Source organism: Aotus nancymaae, unplaced genomic scaffold (assembly GCF_030222135.1).
Source record: "Aotus nancymaae isolate 86718 unplaced genomic scaffold, 86718_ANA_hifiasm-v0.15.2.pri h1tg000029l, whole genome shotgun sequence".
In the NCBI taxonomy this organism is placed as follows: Eukaryota; Metazoa; Chordata; class Mammalia; order Primates; family Aotidae; genus Aotus; species Aotus nancymaae.
In genome coordinates, this window is record NW_026988442.1 from 6185859 (window position 1) to 6209489 (window position 23631).

General features: G+C 44.3%; 1 protein-coding gene across 8 annotated transcripts in view; it reads right to left on the bottom strand.

The window, feature by feature from the left end:
* CHGB (chromogranin B) overlaps positions 1-21638 on the bottom strand; it is a 128967-nt gene extending 107329 nt beyond the window's left edge. For 5 of the 8 annotated variants that reach the window (XM_064382249.1, XM_012455403.3, XM_012455404.3 and 2 more), the window contains exons 1-2: positions 21543-21638; positions 16699-16880 (exon numbers count right to left, since the gene is read on the bottom strand). In XM_064382249.1, coding sequence (XP_064238319.1) covers positions 16699-16876 — 178 coding nt within the window. In that variant the 5' untranslated portion in view covers positions 16877-16880; positions 21543-21638. Of the gene's footprint in view, positions 1-15930; positions 16611-16698; positions 16881-19339; positions 19455-21542 lie in introns of those variants that run through there. The other 3 variants (XM_064382250.1, XM_012455407.3, XM_012455406.3) reach the window with 3 other exon arrangements.
* Between the last annotated feature and the right edge of the window lie 1993 nt (positions 21639-23631).

Consider the following 23631-nt stretch of genomic DNA (forward strand, 5'->3'; position numbering starts at 1 on the left):
CTTCTCCAGAGAAACAAGCCAATAGTATATAAATAGATATACAGGAAGAGATGTATTATGAGGGATTAGCTCACATGAGCATGAGGCTGAGAAGTCCCACAATCTGCCATCTGCAGTCTAGAGGCTCAGGAGAGCTCAGTTCAAACCTGAAGGACCAAGAACCAGGGGTCCAATGAGATAAGGCCAAGTTCAAAGGCCCAAGAACCACGTGCACCAATGTCCAAGGGCAGGAGAAGACGCATGTCTCAGCTCAAACAGAGAGAGAATTTGCCTTTCCTCCATCTTTTTGTTCCGTTCAGTTTCAGGCATGTGTCACCACGCCCAGTGAGATGGGGTCTCACTATGTCGCCCAGGCTGGTCTTGAACTCCTGAGCTCAAGCCATCTTACCTCCACTTCCCAAAGTGCTGGGATTACAGGCATGAGCCACTATGCCTGGCCCACATACATTATTCTTAACCCTCACAAGAATATTAAATATAAGCATACTTATCACTCCCTCGCTCCTCTCTCCCTCTTTCCTTTCCTCGCTCCTTTCCTGCCCCCTGCTTTCCTTTTGCTTTTCTTTATTTTATCAGGAAGGGTAGTTTTAAATTTTTTAAATCACAGCATACATTGTTAGATGAATAGCTTCCTATCATTACTTTGAGCAAAAAATAGAATCTGGAGCTCTGTGTCTGTTTTTCTTCCAATTCTTCCTAATATGCTGAGAGATATTCAATAATACTTCTCATTTTCCTGGCTAGTTGCAAACAACTTCAAGTTTTCATGCCTGTTGAAGGTTGAGTTAATATTTGAAAAGTGATATGCCGATTTACAGTCTAAAACTGCAGACTATAAAACTGCAGCCAAGTATCCTTTAACTCACCTCCCCACCTTTTTTTTTTCTTGAGACAGGGTCTTGTCCTGTTGCCCAGGCTGGAGTACAGTGGCACAATTACGGCTCACTGCAACCTCCATCTCTTGGGCTCAAGTGATCCTCCCATCTCAGCCTCCAGAGTAGCTGGCACTACATGTGCACGCCACTCTGCCTGGCTAATTTTTCTTATTTTTTTTTGTAGAGATGGGGTTTCTCAATGTTGCCCAGGCTGGTCTCAAACTCTTGGACTCAAGTAATCTACCTGCCTTAGCCTCTAAAGTGCTGGGATTACAGGTGTGAGCCACCGCATCTGGCCTCATCTCCCCCTTTCTAACTCACCCTGCAAATGTTTCCAATTCAAATTTAGGGAATTAGCTATGAGTTTTAAAGCAGAGATAAAGCAGTGGAAAACCATAGGGTACCTTTCATACATACCACAAAAGAAAAAACTCTAGAGGGGCAACTCAAATCATAGTTTAGTCATTATCTGTTTCTTATTATGATTATTTCTCTATGCCTTTTTATAGTAATATATTAATAATATTAATAACTATGACCAACAGTTCAATGAAAAAATACTTTAACTTAAGGTAATTTTGAGAGTATTCACAGTTTAAAAAAAAACCTGAGGTCTTGTAATAAACAGCTATGAAAATGTTCCCTCTAAGATCTGATTAAAATTTAGATTATTGCTCTTTTGCTTCAGTAAATGTCTAACAACATTCTAATTTCTATTCCTTAAGTAATGATTTCTAGCACCACCTGAAATGTAATAGCTTCGACAGCTAATCTTTACACAGAGAATTCTGACATGGAGAAATAAGTAGATTCCTGCTCTTCCCTGAACAGCTGGTATTTTCTGTAATGAGCTTGTTCACTTCTATTTGTTCTGTGTAGTTATGAAACTTATACAGCCTATTTTTTTTTTTTTTTTCCTTGCCCAGGACAGAAGACACTCGGAAGCTATATTGTTCCTCCAGTCCTGGGGCCCCAAACCAGTTCACCTTCTCACTAAATTTCCGAGTTCTCCTTTGGTTGCCTCTTGCATTTTCATGGTTCATAGTTGTTTAGCAGGGAAGAGCAAGGAGAAATAGTTCCACGACACCTTATTAGATTAGAAGTCCCAAAAGTTTTTGTTTTTTGTTTTTTTCAATTTTGGGATTACGCTTTTTTTCTTTTTGAGACTGAGTTTTGCTCTCGTTGCCCAGGCTAGAGTGCAATGGCATGATCTCAGCTCACTACTACCCACCTCTGCCTCCTGGGTTCAAGTGATTCTCCTGCCTCAGCCTCCCTCGTAGCTGGGATTACAAGCGCCCGCCACCATGCCTGGAATTTTTGTATTTTTAGTAGAGACGGGGTTTCACCATGTTGGCCAGGCTGGTTTCAAACTCCTGACCTTAAGTGATCTGCCCACCTTGGCCTTCCAAAGTGCTGGGATTACAGGCGTGAGCCACTGCACTCAGCCAATTACCCTTTAAGGTACTAAAATTTCATCAAAAAAGTAAAATTTAAATCCTTTTGTGTTATCTTTGCCAAAAAAGAAGCACAACTTTTATTGGCAAATATATAAAGAAAAATCAGACATTGATTTTCTTTCTTTTTTTTTTTTTTTTGGAGACAGTCTTACTCTGTCTCCCAGCTGGAGTACAGTGGCGTGATCTCAGCTCACAGCAACCTTCACCGCCCGGGTTCAAGTGAATCTTGTGCCTCAGCCTCCCAAGTAGCTAAGATTACAGGTGCACACTATTACACCCAGCGATTTTTTTTTTTTTTGTATTTTTAGTAAAGACAGGGGTTTTACCATGTTGGACGAGCTGGTCTTAAACTCCTGATCTCAAAGGATTCACCTCCCTCAGCCTCCCAAAGTGCTGGGATTACAGGTGTAAGCCACTGAGCCCAGCCAGAAAATGAGACATCACTATTCATATTTGTATTCTATCCTGAAATCAACCCAGCAGGATAAATGAAAAAAGATCTCAAATTATATAATGCATTTGCAATGACTATACCTAACACTGGTGACCTTAAGAGAAATTACCTTCTTGGATTTTAATTGAGTAAAATAATCTCTGAGAACTTTTAATTCTACATCGAGTAGGCCCAGAAATCTGCAAAGAATAAACCAGGAAGGTTTAACTCACATCTGCCACGTTTCAATTCTTTTTCTCAGTAAGGCTCAGGAAAGTGTAAAAAATAGCCAGCAGAGGGCAGTAGAGTCAAACACTTCCTGAAAGCAGGAAATTGCCAGGCCCATCTCCCGGCCTAGACTCAGAGCAGTTCTCTGAGTATTATTGGCTAAAAACATACAATATTATTTTAACCAATTTTTCCTTAAACTCTACTTGTAAAATGATGTTGGTCCGTGGGTCACTTCCTCATCTTCTTTATACTGTGCTTAATATTCCCTAATATTTTCCAAGAGTTCTTTGTAAAAGAAAATTCTGGACAAAACAACTACTGAATATATTACGAAGAGGAAATGGGAAGGTACATCTCTGTTTGTTTGTTTTTTATAATTTATTCAAATTTGTCCCTCAACTGTATTATTTTTCAGAAGGAAAAAAGCCTCACAATGCTTAAAATATGGAATACAATTTTCTTAAGAAAACAGCTTTGAAAGCAATTTAGGGGCACCCATAAAGCCATAATTGCATGCACAGTTATTACAGAAATATTTGCTAGAAAAAGAAACAACTCCAGGCCAGGTGTGGTGGCTCATGCCTGTAATCCCAGCACTTTGGGAGGCTGAGGTGGGCTGATCACGAGGTTAAGAGATTGAGACCATCCTGGCTAACATGGTGAAACCCTGTCTCTACTATAAATACAAAAAATTAGCCGGGCATGGGGGCACATGCCCACACTCCCAGCTACTATGGAGGCTGAGGCAGGAGAATCTCTTGAACGGGAAGATGGAAGTTGCAGTGAGCTGAGATCATACCATTGCACTCCAGCCTGAAAGACAGAACGAGACTCCTTCTCAAAAAAAGAAAAAAGAAAAAGAAACAACTCCAAATCCACTAGGAACATGCTTTCTTAATGACAGGAAAACACAGGAATAAGATTATATTCTCAGTAGCATTGTATCTCCTTACAGCTCTTCATTTCTCTACTGTTTTCTTTTCAAGGAAAAAAAGCCAGGGACTTCTAAGAGAGACTAGTTGACTTTCCAATCAAGAGTTAAACAAATCTGCAGGGCTTATGTAATAATATATGCATTTAAACTTAGACATGGTATCATATTATCCTACACAGATCACACACAGCTTTAAATTTTATGAAAATGTTTCAAATTGATGAGCAAGGCACTGTGATAAATACTCGATCTCTGTTTCTAAACCTTATCAAGTCTCACTTATATGTGTTTTTCATTTATTCATTCACCAGTCTTTATTGAGCAGCTACCATGTGCCAGGCACTGACTGACCCTTATTCTCTACTCACACCAGGGTCTAGGTGCAGCAGGCAGCAGCTGCAGGCATTGTGTGATTAGCCAGGCAGAGGGCAAAACATGAACCCAGCCAGTCAAACATGGGAGACCCAGGAATTAACAGAAAACCCTTTACCTTTATAAGTTATGTTCTAATAAGCTGGGGGTTTCTAACTTCAAGCATGTTACTGAAAGCCACGAATAAAAAACTCCAGGGAGCTAAAAGGTTGGCCAAGGGCAGCCACTCAGCAAACAGCAACTTCAAGGGCAAAGAGCCAAGAATAAGAGTTCTGGCACCAGATGAGAACACTTCTTCTGGGTAGAAAAAATGATCATAGGCTTCATTTATTCCAGCAAAGAGAGTTAAAATTCCTGACCTGTTTTCTTCCCTGGGTTTTCACATAAGAAGCTGGACCCTACCTGGTGTGAGAAATTTAACCCAGGCCCTTGGCCCCCTGGAGGTTTGCTGAAAATCACTGACATGAGGCAGATTGATGGACGAAAGAAAGGCATACAAATCTATTTAATGTGTATACACCAGAGGCTTCAGAATGAAGACCCAAAGACCAAAGATTCAGGAAAAATTATCTCTTTTTTTTTTGAGATGGAGTTGCTCTGTTGCCCAGGCTGGATTGCAGTGGCACCATCTTGGCTCACTACAACCTCCACCTCCTAGATTCAAGTAATTCTCCTGTCTCAGCCTCCTGAGTAGCTGGGACTACAGGTGCCCACCACCACACCCAGCTAATTTTTGTATTTTTTTTTTTTTTTTAGTAGAGACGGGGTTTCACCATATTGGTCAGGCTAGTCTCGAACTCCTGACTTCAGGTGATCCACCCGCCTCACATCCCAAACTGCTGTAATTACAGGCAAGAGCCACCATGCCCGGCCTGACATTATCCATTTTTATGCTTTGGTTCAACAAACTATGGACTTTGCTGGGATTACAGGTGCCCGGCACCACGCCCTGCTAACTTTTGTATCTTTAGTAGAGATGGGGTTTCACCATCTTGGCCAGAAATCGCAGTGTGGCCATCAGGCACACACGAGAGGATCCTGCCAATTCAACAAATGATCTGACCCAAAAAGCCTGTCTTCCCGGGCCAGAGATTCCCCTCCTCTGCCCACATTCACTGGGGCAGCAGGGGTCACTGGTAAAGGAGATCAAACTACATCAAAGTGTAGAAATATGATTGAACAAAAAAGGTAAGCTCTAGTGTTAATAGATTCAGTGGGGAGCCCAGCAAGGCCTGTCTGTCTAGATCCTCCTTGGCCTCTCTGAGCAGCACTCCTTCCTTCCGGGTATGAGACGGGACCCTCTCTGGAATGGGGGTCTTATGGCCTATAGTCAAACAAGGTAGGTCAGATAAGTTTTCTTTCTTTTTTTTTTTAAATTTAAAAGAGATGAGGTCTCATTCTATTACCCAGGTTAAAGTGCAGTGGCACGACTGTAGCTTACCATAGCCCCAACCTCCTGGGCTCAAGCGATCCTCCCACCTCAGTCTCCTAAGTACCTGAGACTGCAGGTGCATGCTACCATGCCCAGTTATTTTATTTTATTTGTAGAAACGGGGTCTTGCTATGTTGGCTAGGCTGGTCTTGAACCCCTGGCTCCAAGTGAACCTCCCATCTCGGCTTCCTAAAGTACTAGGATCACAAGGGTGAGCCACTGCACCCAGCCAGACAATTTCTATATGACCAAGTTTTACCCAGAAAGGCAGAGGGAAAATAAGAGTAATGTTTTTAGGTTCTATGGCTGGCTTTGGAGAAAGGGGGTTCTGGTTTCTATGACCCGCCCTGGGGAAGAGGGATTCTAGCTTTAATGGCTGGCCACGGGTGGAGAACGAGGCTGAGAGACAAGTGGGGAGATAAAAGTCAAAGGAAAACTTTTGCTTCTGAGGCTGCTGCAGAGACCTTCATTTTGGGTATTGCTTTCTGAGCCCCAACACCTTCTCTCCAATTAGTGCACAGGTAGTTTGAGCTTCCACAACAGGAAGATGGGAGAAATGAAAAGGAGAGCTCAGTGGACAGTGGACACAGTGCTGGCCCAGTGGACCGGAGTCACGGTTGCTCTGACAGGGTACTAATACTGGCTTGAAGATAATGAGTTAATGAGTTAGTAGAAAGATGCCAGCACAGACCTAAAGAAGTAACTGCAGGCCGGGCACGGTGGCTCACGCTTGTAATCCCAGCACTCTGGGAGGACCAAGCGAGCGGATCATGAGGTCAGGAGATTAAGACCATCCTGGCTAACACGGTGAAACCCCGTCTCTACTAAAGATACAAAAAATTAGCTGCGCATGATGGCACATGCCTGTAGTCCCAGCTAGTTGGGAGGCTGAAGCAGGAGAATCACTTGAATCCGAGAGGCAGAGGTTGCAGTGAGCAGAGATAGTGCCACTGCACTCCAGCCTGGGCAACGGAGCGAGACTCCCTCTCAAAAAAAAAAAAAAAAAAAGAAGTAACTACAAATATTTAAAGCTTAATACTTAATGCATAGTATGTAAATCATACCTAGATGTTTGTATTTCTTTAAAGTTCTGCCTTCGCAGTCAACCTGACCCAGGTTTGAGTCTCAGCTTTCCACCAATCTATGGGTAACATTAATATGAAACTAGACTCTCTAAAGCTCTGTTTCCTCATGGGTAACAAGGAGATCATCATAGGATTTACTTCTTGGGAGTGGCTGCGAGAATCAAAGGAACAACGTGTGTAAAATGCATAGTACAGTGCCTGAAATTGAAGTGCACAGCAAATGGAAAAACCATCCATCCTCTGGTCTTCCCTTGGGTTCAGTCTTTATCTTATAAACATATAATGATGAATGAAGCTAGTGATGGTGTCTGACTACTGTAATCAAGTTGTTTTCTTGTATTTTAGGAAGACACAGCTGAGATGAACACTTACTTGGAAAAGCCCTTCAGGGGAGCTATCAGGCCAGAACGTGAGGTCACACTGCTGTGCACCTGGACTTGGCAGATAAGTGCCCTGGAGGTGTGGCTTGAGGCAGGAACCCAGCCAGTTTTTCAACTCAGTTTGGATTTCTTTTTAAAACTGTGACTACAGGCGAAGTACACAGAAGTGAATAAGCCTCTTCCCCCGTAACACTTTGAAACTTAAAAGTGAGGAACAACCAGACATGTCACAGGTGGCAAAGAGCATTCTTGAGCTGTTAAAAATCATCCTATTATCATCCTCTCCAATGACTATTTAATGTGATACATAAGTCAGCAGTATATATAGAAAGTTATAGAGAACTATATATTTTTATTTTTAAAGGAGGAATAGAGAAGTTAGAATAGTCTGCACAGAGTGTCACCCAGAAAATAGGAGTTGCCAGATGATTTTCTTCATTATCCCGGGATTCAACTTCCCCATGTGGAAAATGAGAGGATTAGCTGAGCTCAGTGGTTTTCTTTTCTTTTTTTTTTGAGACAGTCTCAGTTTGTTGCCGAGGCTGGAGTGAAGTGGTGCAATCTCAGCTCACTGCAACCTCTGCCTCCTGGGTTCAAGGGATTCTCCTGCCTCAGCCTCCTGAGTAGCTGAAATTACAGACTTACACCACCACACCTGGCTAATTTTTGTATTTTTAGTAGAGACTGCGTTTTGCCATGTTGGCCGGGCTGGTCTCAAACTCCTGGCCTCAAATGATCCACACGCCTCGGCCTCCCAAAGTGTTGGGATTACAGGCGTGAGCCAGCATGTCCGGCCACTTAGTGGTTTCCAAACTCCTCCTGGTCCTGGTTCCCTTTCTTTGGATGAATGCTTGCTTGGATGCATAAGGTAAAGCATCCAGGGCCCCACTCAGTCCCAAACTTGTAGTTCCTGAAGAGTTGTATGGAACCACTAGCTCAGAGACTGTAAGCTTCTCTAAATCTGTGAGCCTCAGTCATATACGCTTATGGCTTATCCTTCACCACTCAGGCCATACAATTAAAATACACTGCGGCCTTCTAACAGCAGCATGCAAAGAGCTCAAAATCCAATTTTGGCACTGAAAATTCAGTCTAGATAGTTGAATCTGCATAACTCAATCCAGGAGGCTGGGCACAATGGCGCTTGCCTGTAATCCCAGCCCTTTGGGAGGCCAAGGCGGGTGGATCACCTGAGGTCAGGAGTTTGAGACTAGCCTGGCTAACATGGCAAAACCCGGTCTCTACTAAAAATACAAAAATTAGCCAGGCATGGTGGTGGGCATCTGTAGTCCCAGCTACTTGGGAGGCTGAGGCAGGAGAATCGCTTGAACCTGGGAGGCAGAGGTTGCGGTGAGCCAAGACCGTGCTATTGCACTCCAGCCTGGGCAATGGAGTGAGACTCTGTCTCAAAAAACAAACAAACAAGGCCGGGTGTGGTGGCTCATGCCTGTAATCCAAGCACTGTGGAGGCCAAGGTGGGTGGATCACCTGAGGTCGGGAGTTCAAGACCAGCCTGACCAACATGGTGAAACCCTGTCTTGAAAACAAACAAACAAACAAACAAACAAAAAACTCAATCTAGGAAGAGGCAACAAAAGCAGGGAAACACTGCCAAATAGAATACCCAACCCTTCCAAATAAAACCCACCCACTTGGCATCTCTATAAAAGGTACCCAATTGTGTCCTCCGTTATTTCTCAGAGAATTGGTTCAATAACCACGGCTCCCTTCTTTCCTTTCCTCTCCGTATCTTAGGTCCAGTCTAGTGGCTGGGTATTAACCACTAGGTTGGATATCACTTAATGCACCTATAGAATATCTTTAGCATTATATACATCAAAAATATATCCCGACTCCTGTTTTAAAACTACAGCAACAACACATCAAGAATTCTATAACTAGTATACAAATTTTATTTTGAGATTTTTGATCTAAGAGTTTATAATTCATTCCTTTTGGAAATAAAATTTTATAGAATTACAAAGAAATATGAATTACAGAGAGGAAAACCACAAACATTTTTTTTTTAACTCTTAAATACTAAATTCCTTGGATGAAATGCCTAAATATACAAGTTATAAAGTGGCCTTTGAAGACTGGGATGCTGACAGATTCCCAGAATAAGACGAAAGGTGCATTAACCCACTATTTACTCTAGACTTATAGCTGCCTGCCAGCTAGGGCCTTTAATCATCAAAGACTTATTGTGTTTAACATTCGATTTGCTGTATACACAAAGCCAGTTTCCCCAACACTGCTCTTAGGCAGAAGTTCAAGTTTGGGGAAAGGGCTAAGATTTCCTACATCTGTATTGTAATGTCTAACAACGACTTCAGAGAAACTCCTTGTCCTGTATTAGAAAGCACCTTGGATGCTCTCCAGGACAAAGGTTTCACAGGGCAAGGTGAGATATGCCACATAAGCTACCCAGAGTTTATCAAGCTACTGAAGTACACACAGGACTGGGCCTTCTGGTGACCTTTGTGACCTTGCTTTTGAGAGGTTTAACCAAGATCATCTGCTTCTTAAGTCAGCTGTTCCATTCTGTATTCTCTGTGCTTCCCTTGAGCCAAGCAGCAAAGGAGAAAGGAAACAAGTATCTAACTGGCAGGGAGTTCAAGTCCAGCAACAAGTCTGTACCTGGGACTAATTAATGGATTCAACTCAGCATCCCTGGAGTGGACTGGAGTTGACCAGGGAGGAGGGGGCACATTCCAGAGAGGAGAACAATGCAGCTAAGGCAGTAAGGGTTGGTTCAGCCTAAAAGGAAGCCCAACACGGCGGGCGGGCCTGTGTTCATGTGTAGCTGGACAGCAGCAGGAGCCTCGCTTCAGCTCGTGTGCACCTGTACAACCCTGCCAGTTGTTGAAATATTGCAGTACTGCTGTATTGGTTGTTAAATATTTTGAACAAATATTCCAGGCAGCAGATTACACAGAGTCTTGAAAACAAGGCAGAGGAGATTTTTGATTGGAGCTGGCAGGAAGGAAGTAGTGTAAGATTGGCTGGGCGTGGTGGCTTACGCCTATTATCCCAACACTTTGGGAGGCCAAGGTGGGCAGATCACTTGAGGTCAGGAGTTCAAGACCAGCCTGGCCAACATGGTGAAACCCTATCTCTACTAAAAATACAAAAATTGGCTGGGTATGGTGGTGGGTGCCTGTAATCCCAGATACTCAGGAGGCTGAGGCAGGAGACTCGCTTGAATCCAGGAGGTGGAGGTTGCAGTGAGCTGAGATTGCACCACTGCACTCCAGCCTGGGTAACAAAGCAAAGCTCAGTCTACAAAAAAAAAGTAGTGTAAAATGACTTCTCAAAGAGACCTGAACAGAAGAATGTTATGGTAAAAGTGTTCCAGGAACATTCTATTTTTTTCTTTCTTTAGAGATAAGGTCTTACTCTGTCCCCCAGGTTAGGGTACAGTGGTAGATCATAGCTCACTATAGCCTCGAACTCCTGGGCTCAAGCAGTCCTCCCACCTTGACCTCCCAAAGTGCTGGGATTACAGGCATGAGCCTCCGCACCCGCCCTCAGGAAGACCTATTTGGCAGCAGCAGGTCTTCCGTCATATCTCACTAGGAAGGGCTGAGGGGAGGATTTCATAATCCTGCACCGGCCTTACGTGAAAAGTTGTTTATTTTACCAGCATTGCATGACGAGTGGCTGGGTGGGAACTTCAAGCCAGATGGACTTTGTCTTTATTAGATACATATAGCCTAGTTTTACCCGTCTTTGTATACTCAGATAGGAATGACTAAGCCTTTTGAGGTTTTTCTAACACTCTCAGATTCGTATCAACCCATGAGTTTTCTGAAAAGTGCTCTTAAGTCTCATGTCCTTGCTACCAATTCATTCCTCTAGGGCACGAACAGTGATGTGGCAGTTGGACACAAAGTGTAAGGACAGGGAAGTGTCCCTCCAGTTTGGCTCCTAGGGAAGATCACTGGCATCTGAGCAAGGACAGGCTTAGTCCAGAGGGGGAAGGAGGTAGAGGCCACACGCCCGGGGATGAGGAGCAATCCTGAGATGAAGAAGTGAGGAGGAGGAAGGCAGGCAGCCCCTTCAAAAAGCCTGGCTGGAAAAAGCAGGGCAATGATAGGCCCATAGCCAGAGGCAGCTGCAAGGTGAAACGGAGAATCCTTTACACAAGTTAAGCTTAAGCCTGGGCCCATGTTCTCGTAAGTGGGTTTTGCAGCGGTCCCTGCTGCCTCCTGAAATAAGGTCACCCTTCCTTGGCCTACTACTCTTCCAGGGGTTAGAACTGTGACACTGACTCCAACCTGGAAGCTGGGACCTTGCTGCCCACTGAGAAGCCTCCTGCATACTGCCTGCCACCTGCCTGGATTTCTAAGTATTTTCTCCAGCATGCCTATTGCCAGGCTGTGCTGTGCCACCAGACTATGCCACTCTTCCAGTGTGAGCCCCAACTCCTTGCCAACTGTGTGTCTGGATTTTGACTGAAGAGTTTGACAACAGGGATGATATGACTGAACCCTTATGATCAAGCTGGGTGTGGTGGCTCACGCCTGTGATTCAGCATTTTGGGAGGCTGAAGTGGGCAGATCATTTGAGGCCAGGAGTTTGAGACCAGCCTGGCCAACATGGCAAACCCTGTCTCTACTAAAAATACAAAAACTAGCCAGGCATGGTGGCACACACCTGTAATCCCAGCTACTAAAAAGGCTGAGGCAGGAGAATCACTTCCGCCTGGGAAGCAGAGGTTGGGTGCTCTGGGTGACAGAGCAAGGCTCTGTCTCCAAAAAAAAAAAAAAAGAAAAAGAAAGAAAACGAAAAAAAGAAATTGTAAAAACTATACCAAGTTAATGAATCCTAATGATCAAAGCTTGGCTCTATTTTACCCAGTAGTCGGGGGAGCCAGGTCCCAAGTTCACCCTTAGACTCCCATTCGGAAGTAAGCAACCTGCCATACTCTGCCAATTCAACTCTATTCTGAGCCAAGCACAAGCTACATGAAGGTAGCCAACAGTACGTGCCTCACAGGATAGGCAGAGACCAATGCAGAGTCACCCTAAATGACTCTCCAACTGGAAACCTTGGCTAAATTTACCAATCTCTGGAAGATCAACTTCCTTACAACACATAACAGCAAGTAAGCAAACCAAGAACATCAATCTGGCTGGGGAACTGGAGGTGTTAAGAATCTGAGATAGAATGGTGGCCATCAGTATCCCAGTAGAGATCAGTGTAAAGGTGGGCATGACTCTGAGCAAACAACAGATCCAGAGTTATCAGAATTAGATTAAAATGTCAGCAAAAGCCTGCTGAAGGGCCGTGGGGGCAGAACCCACAACTGCAGCTAACCCGTAACTACAGCTACCTATGAACAAAAGGCATGGAAAGAAAATGGACTCAACTGGCCGGGCGCGGTGGCTCACGCCTATAATCCCAGCACTTTGGGAGGCCGAGGTGGGTGGATCACGAGGTCAAGAGATCGAGACCATCCTGGTCAACATGGTGAAACCCTGTCTCTACTAAAGATACAAAAAATTAGCTGGGCATGGTGGCGCGTGCCTGTAATCCCAGCTACTCAGGAGGCTGAGGCAGGAGAATTGCCTGAACCCAGGAGGCGGAGGTTGCGGTGAGCCGAGATTGCGCCATTGCACTCCAGCCTGGGTAACAAGAGCGAAACTCCGTCTCAAAAAAAAAAAAAAAAAAAAGAAAATGGACTCAACTTATAAATAAAAAACCCAGCCCCCTGGACAATTCTGAAATTTGAGGTGGAAAATGGTCAGGTGGGAGTAAATCAGGTTGGGTTGTTATGGCAGTGACCTCCTTCAGAGTTTAAGGCTGTCACCTCAAGTTCATTGCTTGGTAATGGCCAGATTACCAGTGATAACTTCTCCTAACTGACTTTTCTTTTTTCGAGATGGAGTCTCGCTCTGTCGCCCAGAATGGAGTGCAGTAGTGTGATCTTGGCTCACTGCAGCCTCCACCTCCTGGGTCCAAGTGATTCTTGTGCCTCAGCCTCCCTAGTAGTTGGGCTTACAGGCGCCTACCACCATGCCTGGCTAATTTTTGTATTTTTAGTAGAGATGAGGTTTCACCATGTTGCTCAGGCTGGCCTCAAACTTCTGGCCTCAAGCAATACACCTGCCTTGCCCTCCCAATGTACTGGGATTACAGGCATAAGCCATCACACCCAGCCTCCTAATTGACTTTTGTAGACAATTTCTCACAAAATATAGCTCTGGAATGTTTACAGAAAAATCAACAGCCTTCCATGCTGTGTAAAAGTCTCCTAGCAATGTCAGAGTGAAGTTCTCTCTGTGGTAGATAAACCTGAGCACATTTATTTCTGCTTGGGGTGAACTATTAGAGATGATGTTATTAAATAACACAATGTCTGGGCTTCCATTTGATTCTGGTGTATTCCCTGCTCCTGTCATGGCTGAAAGATACCATTCTCACTTAGTTCTTGGGAAGCTGTGGGTGATCTGGTCCCCCTTGCCCTTTATTTTAAGGCAGGGTCTTGCTCTGTTACCCAGATTGGAGTGCAATGGCACAATCATGGCTCACTACAACCTCCACCTCCTGAGCTCAAGTGATTCTCCCACCTCAACATCCAGAGTAGCTGGAATCACAGGTGTGTACCACCACACCTGGCTAATTTTAAAAATTTTTTTAGTAGACACAGGGTTTTGTCATGTTGCCCAGGCTGGTCTCATAACTCCTGAACTCAAGGGATCCTCTTGCCTCAGCCTCAAAACATGCCAGATTACAGGCATGAGCCATGGCACACAGCCCTGGGCCTTTTTAAAAACAAACCTAGTGGGTATTGTGGCATGACATATAAAAATACTACAGAATGGCAGAGTGCACAGCAAAATAAAAATTGTTTTTAAGTGTTTAAGTTTGAATAAAATAGTATCAAATTCACTCATTCTAAGAAATGCTGTTGCTACCCAGGGATGATGAACAAAATCAGTTTTAGGACAGAAAGTAGTGTAGAGGCAGCAGGATGGCAGGGACAAAATGGAAGGTTAAAGGAACTAAGATGTTAAGTCTAGAAAGGAAAAGGATAAAGAATGATCTAATTCTTGGCCAGGCGCAGAGGCTTATGCCTGTAATCCCAGTACTTTGGGAAGCTGAGGTGGGCGGATCACCTGAGGTCAGGAGTTTGAGACTAGCCTGACCAATATGGTGAAACCCCATTTCTACTAAAAAAATACAAAAATTAGCAGGGCGTGGTGGCACATGCTTGTAGTCCCAACTACTCAGGAGGCTGAGACAGGAGAATTACTTGAACCTGGGAGGCGGAGGTTGCAGTGAGTCGAGATTGTGCCACTACACTCCAGCATGGTGACAGAGCCAGACTCTGTTTCCAAAAAAAAAAAGGATTATCTAATTTTTGGTCAGAGATAGGGTTTGGATTTGTGTCCCGGCCGAAATGTCACGTGGAATTGTCATCCCCAGTGTTGGAGGTGGAGCCTGCTGGGAGGTGCTTGGTTCATGGGGCGGTTTCTCCTGAATGGTTGATCGCACCATCCCCTTGGTGCTAAGTTGCTGGTTGTTTAAAAGTGTGTAGCACTCTCCCCTTCTCTTCCTCCTGCTCCAGCCCTGTGAAGTGCTGGCTTCCCCTTCCTCTTCCGCCCTGACTGAAGCCCAGCAGATGGTGCCATGCTTCCTGTACAGCCCACAGAACTATGAGCCAATTAAAGCTCTTTTCTCTATAAATTACCCAGCCTCAGGTGTCTCTTTATAGTAGTGTGAGAATGGACTAATACAGTCAGGTACTAAATTAAACAGGAGACTCGCTGATCCTGATCATGTCCTGAAAATCAGAAGAGAACCCCAAAGGAGTTTAAATATATTTCTCCATAGAATTCTTGAAGGCAATGACAGTTACATGTCCTACCTACAGTCATCACTGAATTCATCATCATTAAAGCCTACATTTTCTTAGTGCCGAGTGAGTTCTTTCTAAAAATATATATTTGGATTTCTTTGGGGTTTTTTTGTTTGTTTGTTTTTCAGACAGAGTTTTTGCTTAGGCTGGAGTGAAGGACGCGATCTCAGCTCACTACAACCTCTGCCTCCTGGGTTCAAGTGATTCTCTTGCCTCAGCCTCCCAAGTTGCTGGGACTACAGGCACACGCCATTATGCCTGGCTAATTTTTGTAGTACAAATGGGGTTTTGCCATGTTGGCCAGGCTGGTCTCGAACTCCTGACCTCAGGTGATCCACCCACCTAGACCTCCCAAAGTGTTAGGATTACAGGCGTGAGCCAGCACGCCTGGCCACTTGGATTTCTCAATATTAATAACAACAACATTGACTGAGTACCCATAGATGGCAGACACCATGCTAAGTACCTTACAGGTTACTATAAGTTAAACCTGACTGGGTGGGGCAAGCATTCTGATCGCCATTTTTTTTTTAACATTTTTTTCTTTTTTTTTAGAGACAGGGTCTCGCTATGTTGCCCCGGCTGGAGTGCAGTGGCTATTCACAGGCATGATCCCACTACTGATCAGCATGGGAGTTTTGACCCGCTCTGTTTCCAACCTGGGCCAGTTCACCCTCCTTAGGTAACCTGGTGGTCCCCCGCTCCCGAGAGTTCACCATATTGATGCCGAACTTAGTTCGGACACCTGATCGGCATAGCGCACTACAGCCCAGAACTCCTGGACTCAAGTGATCCTCCCACCTCAGCCTCCCGAGTAGCTGGGACTACAGGCAGGCGCCACTGCGCCCGGCCTGATTGCCATTTCATAGATGACTCTGGAGCTCAGAGGGGTTAAGGAACACGCCCCAAGTCACACAGTCAGTAAGTGGCAGAGCTGAACTTTAAGTCCAGGTCTGTGTGATAAACTCAGGGATCCCAAACTAACAAGAAATAAATGAATAAATAAATAAATCCAGGTCTGTGGACCTCCAGACTCAGATCAGGTAATTAACATTGAAACGTTAATTTTCATGAAACATGAAAGAGAGGACTTTACCACTAAAGACGGTCACTACCTATATCAGGGAATTATCATTAGGCTTAAATAATAGATGCTTCGGCAATCTAGTCAGAAAACCTTGTAGAAAGGTTGTTACTTAAATCCAGAGCACGCTGCATAAAAGGAACGCTAAAGTCTCTTATTTTTATTACTCATCATACATAACAGGCTCACATTGCTATTTTCGGAAGTTTTAAAAGAACAAAACAAAAAAAACAATTCCACTTGGTCTTTGTTGAATCAAATATTCCCCTGCTTCTGAATTCGTTTTGAGGGAGATTAGAAAGGGACCTGAGATTAACAGCAACAACAACAAAAAGACATCCAGGAAACAGCTCCCTCTCATTGCTGTGCCAGGGAAGCTGTCCTTTGAAGTCCCTCCTGACAGCTTTGTTTAGGGAAGATATTTTTCTGCCTAAGACAATGAAGCATTCTCAGAGATCTGCTATTGGAAGAGAGAGAAACAAACTATCACACAGCCGTATATCTGCTGGTTGTTCTTAAGTTAGTTTGTTTTAAACTCTGCTTATTACCTGGATCCACATCAGAAGAGCAAGGAAAAGAATGGAATTCCACAGAACTGAAAGCCTCACTGTTGGTGTCTTGGCTGGGTCTCTGCAGGACATAATCTCTTATGTCGCATGCAGATGGCAGGTCCAAAGCACTGCTCTCCTCTGACAGGCTGCCTGAAGTGGCATCCTCAGCTGCCATAGTCCTGCCATGGAAGAAATAGAACAATGCAATACAAAAGGCATCACATAGCAGGATCCTTCATTAGAGCCAGAGCTGGAATCATTTTATTTGTTTTTTACTTTTATTGTTTTTTTTGTAGAGATCGGGTCTCCCCATGTTGCCCAGGCTGGTCTTGAACTCCTGGGCTCAAGCAATCCTCCCATCTCAGCCTCCCAAAGTGCTGGGATTATAGGCATGAGCCACTGTACCCACCCAAATAATTTTATTTTTATTTATTTATTTATTTATTTATTTATTTATTTTTGAGACAGAGTCTCGCTCTGTTGCCAGGCTGGAGTACAGTGGCGTAATCTCGGCTCACTGTAGCCTCCGCCTCCTGGGTTCAAACGATTCTCCTGCCTCAGCCTCCCAAGTAGCTGGGATTGCAGGCGCCCACCACCATGCCTAATTTTTGTATTTTTAGTAGAGATGGGGTTTCACCATGTTGGTCAGGCTGGTCTTGATCTCCTGATCTCGTGATCCACCTGCCTAGGCCTTCCAAAATACTGGGATTACAGGTGTGAGCCACCACACCTGGCCAATAATTTTAAAGGTCAAACAACAGTGAAATCAGAATGACTGACAGTAGTCCCCCCTTATCTGCGACTTTTCTCTCTGCAGTTTCAGTTAATCTCACTCAACTATGATTCAAAAATATTAAATAGAAAACTCCAGAAATAAACAATTGATAAGTTTTAAATTGTACACCATTCTGCGTATTGTGATGAAATCTCGTGCTGTGCTGCTCCAACCCACCTGGGACATTCACTACCCTTCTGTCCAGCATATTTGAACTATACACGCTACCTACCCCTTAGTCATTCAGTAGTCTTCTCAGTTATCAGATTGACTGTTACAGTGGTATCACAGTGGCCTTCCAGGCTCCTGTGTCCGCAGAGCCCCAGTGCTGAAGCCTAAACTACCACATGATTAGGCAAAGATAGGAAGTATATAAAAACAAATCAACAGTGAGACCTGGCAAGACCTTTTTGTTCGAGGACACCCAGTCACATGCTGTTGTGTACATTCCCTCAGGCCGAGAGTGAGCCAAGCTATCAGCTGATTGCTCCTGAAAGGAGTGGAGTGATCAAGGTTCCTAAAGAAGCAAGAACATCCTGTCTTTTCACAGGTTCTGTATTAGCCAATCAAGCCTGAAGCTTCAGCAAACAGCTCTGCACCAGGCAACTTGGTCTCCCCCTTCTCCCTTCATGTTACCTAACTTTCTGCTCTGGAGGCTTCTGGAAGGGAACAAACAGGTCAGTGAATAATGCTGGCATATCATGCCTGCCTGCAAAGGTGCCTTGAAATCCACCATCAACTGAGGGTATCATCAGTGATATGAAATGAATGGAATCCTTTTTGAAAACAAATAGCACATTGATGTGATACCTATCTTTTCTTTGTTTTCAGAATAACTTAAATACCAAATACCTCACGAGCTGGGAACAGGACCACAAAAAGAAGACATGTCGACCAGGCGTGGAGGCTCACGCCTGTAATCCCAGCACTTTGGGAGCCCAAGGTGGGTGGATCACATGAAGTCTGGAGTTTGAGACCAGCCTGGCCAACGTGGTGAAACCCCGTCTCTACTAAAAATAAAAAATAAAAAATTAGCTCGGCGCCATGGTGCACACCTGTAGTCCCAGTTACTTGGGAGGCTGAGGCAGGAGAATCACTTGAACCTGGGAGGCAGAGGTTGAGATTGTGCCACTGCATTCCAGCCTGGATGACAGAGCAAGGCTCTGTCTCAATTAAAAAAAAAAAATGGCCAGGCGCAGTGGCTGACACCTATAATCCCAGCACTTTGGGAGGCCAGGCAGGTGGATCGCCTGAGGTCAGGAGTTTGAGACCAGCCTGGCCAACATAGTGAAACCCCATCTCTACTAAAAAAAAAAAAAAAAAGTATTTGTGCATATAAAATACATTATTTGGGACTCAGTGAATTTGTACAGAAGTAAAAAATAAGCAATGGAGGCAGATTAAACCCTGCTTGTGGTCTGATCCAAGCAGATGCAATGATTATCCTTTGTCCCAAACCTTTTGACAATGTGGTTCAACTTCCTTCTCCAGAAGTGCTTATTTTCCTCTCTTATGGGTGATTTAATTATGCGGCCTGGCGCAATGGCTCACACCTATAATCCCAGCACTTTGGGAGGCCAAGGCGGGCAGATCACAAGGTCAGGAGTTCAGGACTAGCCTGGCCAATATGGTGAAACCCTGTCTCTACTAAAAATACAAAAAAATTAGCCAGGCGTGGTGGAGCACACCTGCAGTCCCAGCTACTTGGGAGGCTGAGGCAGAAGAATCACTTGAACCTGGGAGGCGGAGGTTGCAGTGAGCTGAGATCGTGCCACTGCACTACAGCCTAGATGACAGAGCGAGACTCCAACTCAAAAACAAACAAACAAACAAAATACAAAAATTAGGTGTGGTGGTGCATACCTGTAATTCCAGCAGCTCTGGAGGCTGAGGCAGAAGAACTGCTTGAACCCAGGAGGTGGAGGTTGCAGTGAGCTGAGATCGTGCTACACTCCAGTTTGGGTGACAGAGCAAGACTCTGTCTCAAAAAAAAAAAAAAAAATCCCAAAACATATTTCTTTGACATATTTTGAAATGGCCCCACAAAACTGTCTTTTGTAACAGAAATTTGCATCTGCAGAGAATCTCCTTTAATGCAGCCAGAATTTCCTTTTCTAGGCCTTTCCCAGATTTAGGAAAGATTGATTCTGACACTTAAATTTTAAATTTCCAAAAAGAGACACGTGGCGACAAAGTACCATCTATTCTCTCTCCTTTTTTTTGAGATGAAGTCTCACTCTGTCACCCAGGCTGGAGTGCAGTGGCATGATCTTGGCTCACTATGACCTCCGTATCCTGGGTTCCAGCAATTCTTGGGCCTCAGCCTCCCAAGTAGCTGAGGTTACAGGCGCATGCCACCACGCCCGGCTAATTTTTGTATTTTTAGTAGAGACAGTGTTTCAACATTTTGGTCAGGCTGATCTCAAACTCCTGACCTCAAGTGATCCACCTGCCTTGGCCTCACAAAGTGTCAGGATTACAGGCGTGAGCCACGGTGCCTAGCCCATTTATTCTCTGAGGCTGCCACTCACGAAGTTTCATCTATGAAACCAGGACCTTGAACCCCACAACTCCCTTATCTTAGTTCAAGCATTCTTTTCTACTGACTTCAAGTCTTTAGAAAAAACTTAACTCTCAAGCAATTGTCAGCTAAAGAATCCCTAAAATCCATCTAAGACCACCCTTTGAGATATCCGCCTTTTTGGGTCTAACCAATGTATGCCTTTCATGTACTGATTTATGTCTTTGCCTGTAACTCCTGTCTCCCTAAAATGTAAAAAAAAAAAACAACAAACTATAACCCAACTGCCTCAGGATCACTTACTCAAAGCTTTTTGGTTTTGTGTTTTCTCTCTGGGCCATGGTCACTCATACTGGCTCAGAATAAACCTCTTTAAAATAGTTTACAGAGTTTGATTTCTCTGCTAACAGTAGGACACATGCTACAAAGACAAGCTTTGAAATATTATACATAGTATAAGAAGATAGTCAGCTAGGGGTGCTGGCTCATGCCTGTAATCCCAGCACTTTGGGAGGCCGAGGCACGTTGATCACCAGCTGAGGACTTCAAGACCAACCTGGCTCAGGTGGTGAAACCCATCGCTACTAAAAATACAAAAATTAACCAGACGTGGTGGCAAGCGCCTGCCTGTAATCCCAGCTTCCCTCGGGAAGCTGAGGCAGGAGACTAGCTTGAACCCGGGTGGCACAGGTTGCAGTGAGCCGAGATCGTGCCACTGCACTCCAGCCTGGGCAACAGAGTGAGATTCATGAGACTCTGTTTCAAAAAAAAAAAAAAGTCACGAAAGAAGCTAGTCACCAAAACGTTGACATTATACTTAATGAAAGATACCAGTCACACTGTATGATTTCATTTATATCAAATGTGCAAATTGGCAAGGCTATACAGACAGAAAGTATACTAGCAATTGTCTAGGACTTGGGGCAGAGTGGACATGGTGAATGTAGAGTGACTGCTACTGAATGCAGGATTTTTCTTTGGAGTGATGAAAATATTCTAAAATTATATCACAGTAATAGATGCACAGTTCTGTCAACAACAACAACAAAAACCCTTAATGTTACACCTTATTTTATTTATGTTTGGGTCCGTTGTCTTGCTCTGTCTCCCAGGCTGGAGTGCAGTGGTGCATGTCAGCTCACTGCAGCCTGGAACTCAGGGCCTTGAGCCGCTGGGACTACAGGCAAATGCCCCTATGCTTGGCTTTAATTTTTTAGCTTTAAAGGGGCAAATTTTACATGGTCTGTGAATAGACATTTATCAAGAAAGCTGTTTTTTGGTTTGTTTTGCTTTTGTTTTTGGCAGAACCTCCTGAAGTGGCAGGTCACTGAAAAAATAAGTAATAATAATAATTGAAAAAAAAAAAAGAACCGAAGCTTATCCAAACCCACTACCCACAAGGCTGCAGAGACCGCATGTTGGGGCGGAAGGGGCGGGGAGCTGGCGGGAAATCCTGACACGCCAAGAAAAGCCTCCATAACTTCCTAATTGAGAGAGAACAATCAGATGCATTGCTGTGACCCTCCCGCCCTACCCATCCCTTACCTCGCTCCAAAGCACTCCAGAAACGACAGAGAAAACTGACGAGAAAAGACGCCAAGCTCCGAGACACTCACCGTCCACAACCGGAACGCGGAAGCAAAGGTGCCATCTTTGTTTTGGGAAATGCGAGGTTCAAAGGAAGTCACCGGAGCCATCCTTACTGCTGGCAGAGAAGGGCAATGGAAGCCAGTCGCGGCCATGTTGACTGAGGGCTTTTGACCTGTCAATGAAGCTTGCCACTTGTGACTATTTTGGGCAATTTCTTTTTTTTTTTTTTTTTCCAAGACGGGGTTTCACCATGTTGGTCAGACTGGTCTTGAACTCCTGACCTCAGGTGATCCGCCCGCCTTGGCCTCCAAAGTGCTTGGATTACAGGCGTGAGCCACCACGCCCGGCCTTTGGGCAATTTCTTGAAGAGGCTTGTCAATAAATGTGCTTGGTAAACAAAGAGAACAGAAAAAATATTCAAAAATTTAAATGTTCGCCGAGTGCCATCCTAGTACCTGGATCACAGGCGAGCACCACCATGCTGGGCTAATTTTTGTACTTCTAGTAGAGACAGGGTTTTACCATTTTGGCCAGACTGGTCTTGAACTCCTGACCTCAAGTGATCTGCCCGCCTGGGCCTCCCAGAGTGCTGGGATTACAGACATGAGCCACCACACCAACCCTTTAAATTGATCATTTCAAAGTTACTTTCTTTGTAGGGTTAAAACAGAGGAGACTTCCTTATTACATTTACTCAGATCGATTGGAATCTCCTGTTTTCCGGAAAATGACTTTGATTCAAAGTTCAGTTTGATTACGTGGCACTTAGCACAAGTAACTCAGTTCTGATTTGGTCTGGCCTGCTGGGGCCTAGTGCAGGAGGTCAGACCAAAACAATGGCCTCCCATAAACTTTAACAAGACTGAAGGCTATTTTCCCATTTAACCATTTTCTTTCTTTTTTTTTTTTCATTTCACCATTTTCTTGAAAGAGCAATGTATACTCATAGCCTCCTATAGATGCCTACATTGTAATAATAACCCATAAATTAGGAGTCCTGGACTTAAGATAAATACTTTACCTATACATTACTTTCTTTTCCTTTTTTTTTTTCTTGAGATGGAGTCTTACTCTGTCGCCCAGGCTGGAGTGCCGTGGCGCGATCTCGGCTCATTGCAACCTCCACCTCCTGGGTTCAAGTGATTCTCCTGCCTCAGCCTCCTGAATAGCTGAGATTACAGGTGCCTGCCACCACGCCCAGCTAATTTTTGTATTTTTAGTAGAGATGGAGTTTCACCATGTTGGTCAGGCTGGTCTTGAGCTCCTGACCTGAGGTGATCCGCCTGCCTCAGCCTCCCAAAGTATTGGGATTACAGACGTGAGCCAACACACCCAGCCTTTCTTTTCCTTAAATACTTCATGCTTGCCTTCTTTCAATTCTGAGCTTTTCCCCCCATGCAATTGCTTCCCTTACACTCTTCTCTCCTCTTCTTTGATCTTTACGATCTTTTTATCGCCGCTTTAGCAAATTCTGCCTCCAGGAACCTTCTCTGACTTGTCTAAAATGAGTTAGTTGTCCCTTGCAGGAATGCCCACTTTCCTGTTTACCCAGATTACTCTAAACGCCTCTGTCCTTTCTGCTCTTCCCACCAAACTGTAAGTATCTCAAAGGCAAAGACCCTGTTTCTCTTTTTCTGCTTGTATTTCAGACCCCAGCTCAGTGACTCACATATAAGTACTCAGAAATCGTTGTTATATACATGAATAAATAAGTCACAACCGAGGTCTCACCTGTTCCCCACTCCTTGTTCACACCCCACTCAACCTTATACCCTCCAGGAAGTCTCAGAAACAGGGCTTTTTCATGGCTTGTTTTCAGTGAAACAAACCTTAAAGCCTTTTCTAGTGTCACCTTTGCTTGAAAAAAGAGTCTGGGTATAAGTTAACTCTTATTTATTCTGCTGTGGTTTTTCTGAAATAAGGCTTATCTCTCTGTGGGCTTCTGATGCAAATTTCTGAAGTCGATGGTGACTTTCTTTGCCGTATAAGTGTAACCACCCAATGGGTTCTTCCTGCATGCTGCCTGGACAGAGCCAATTTATCA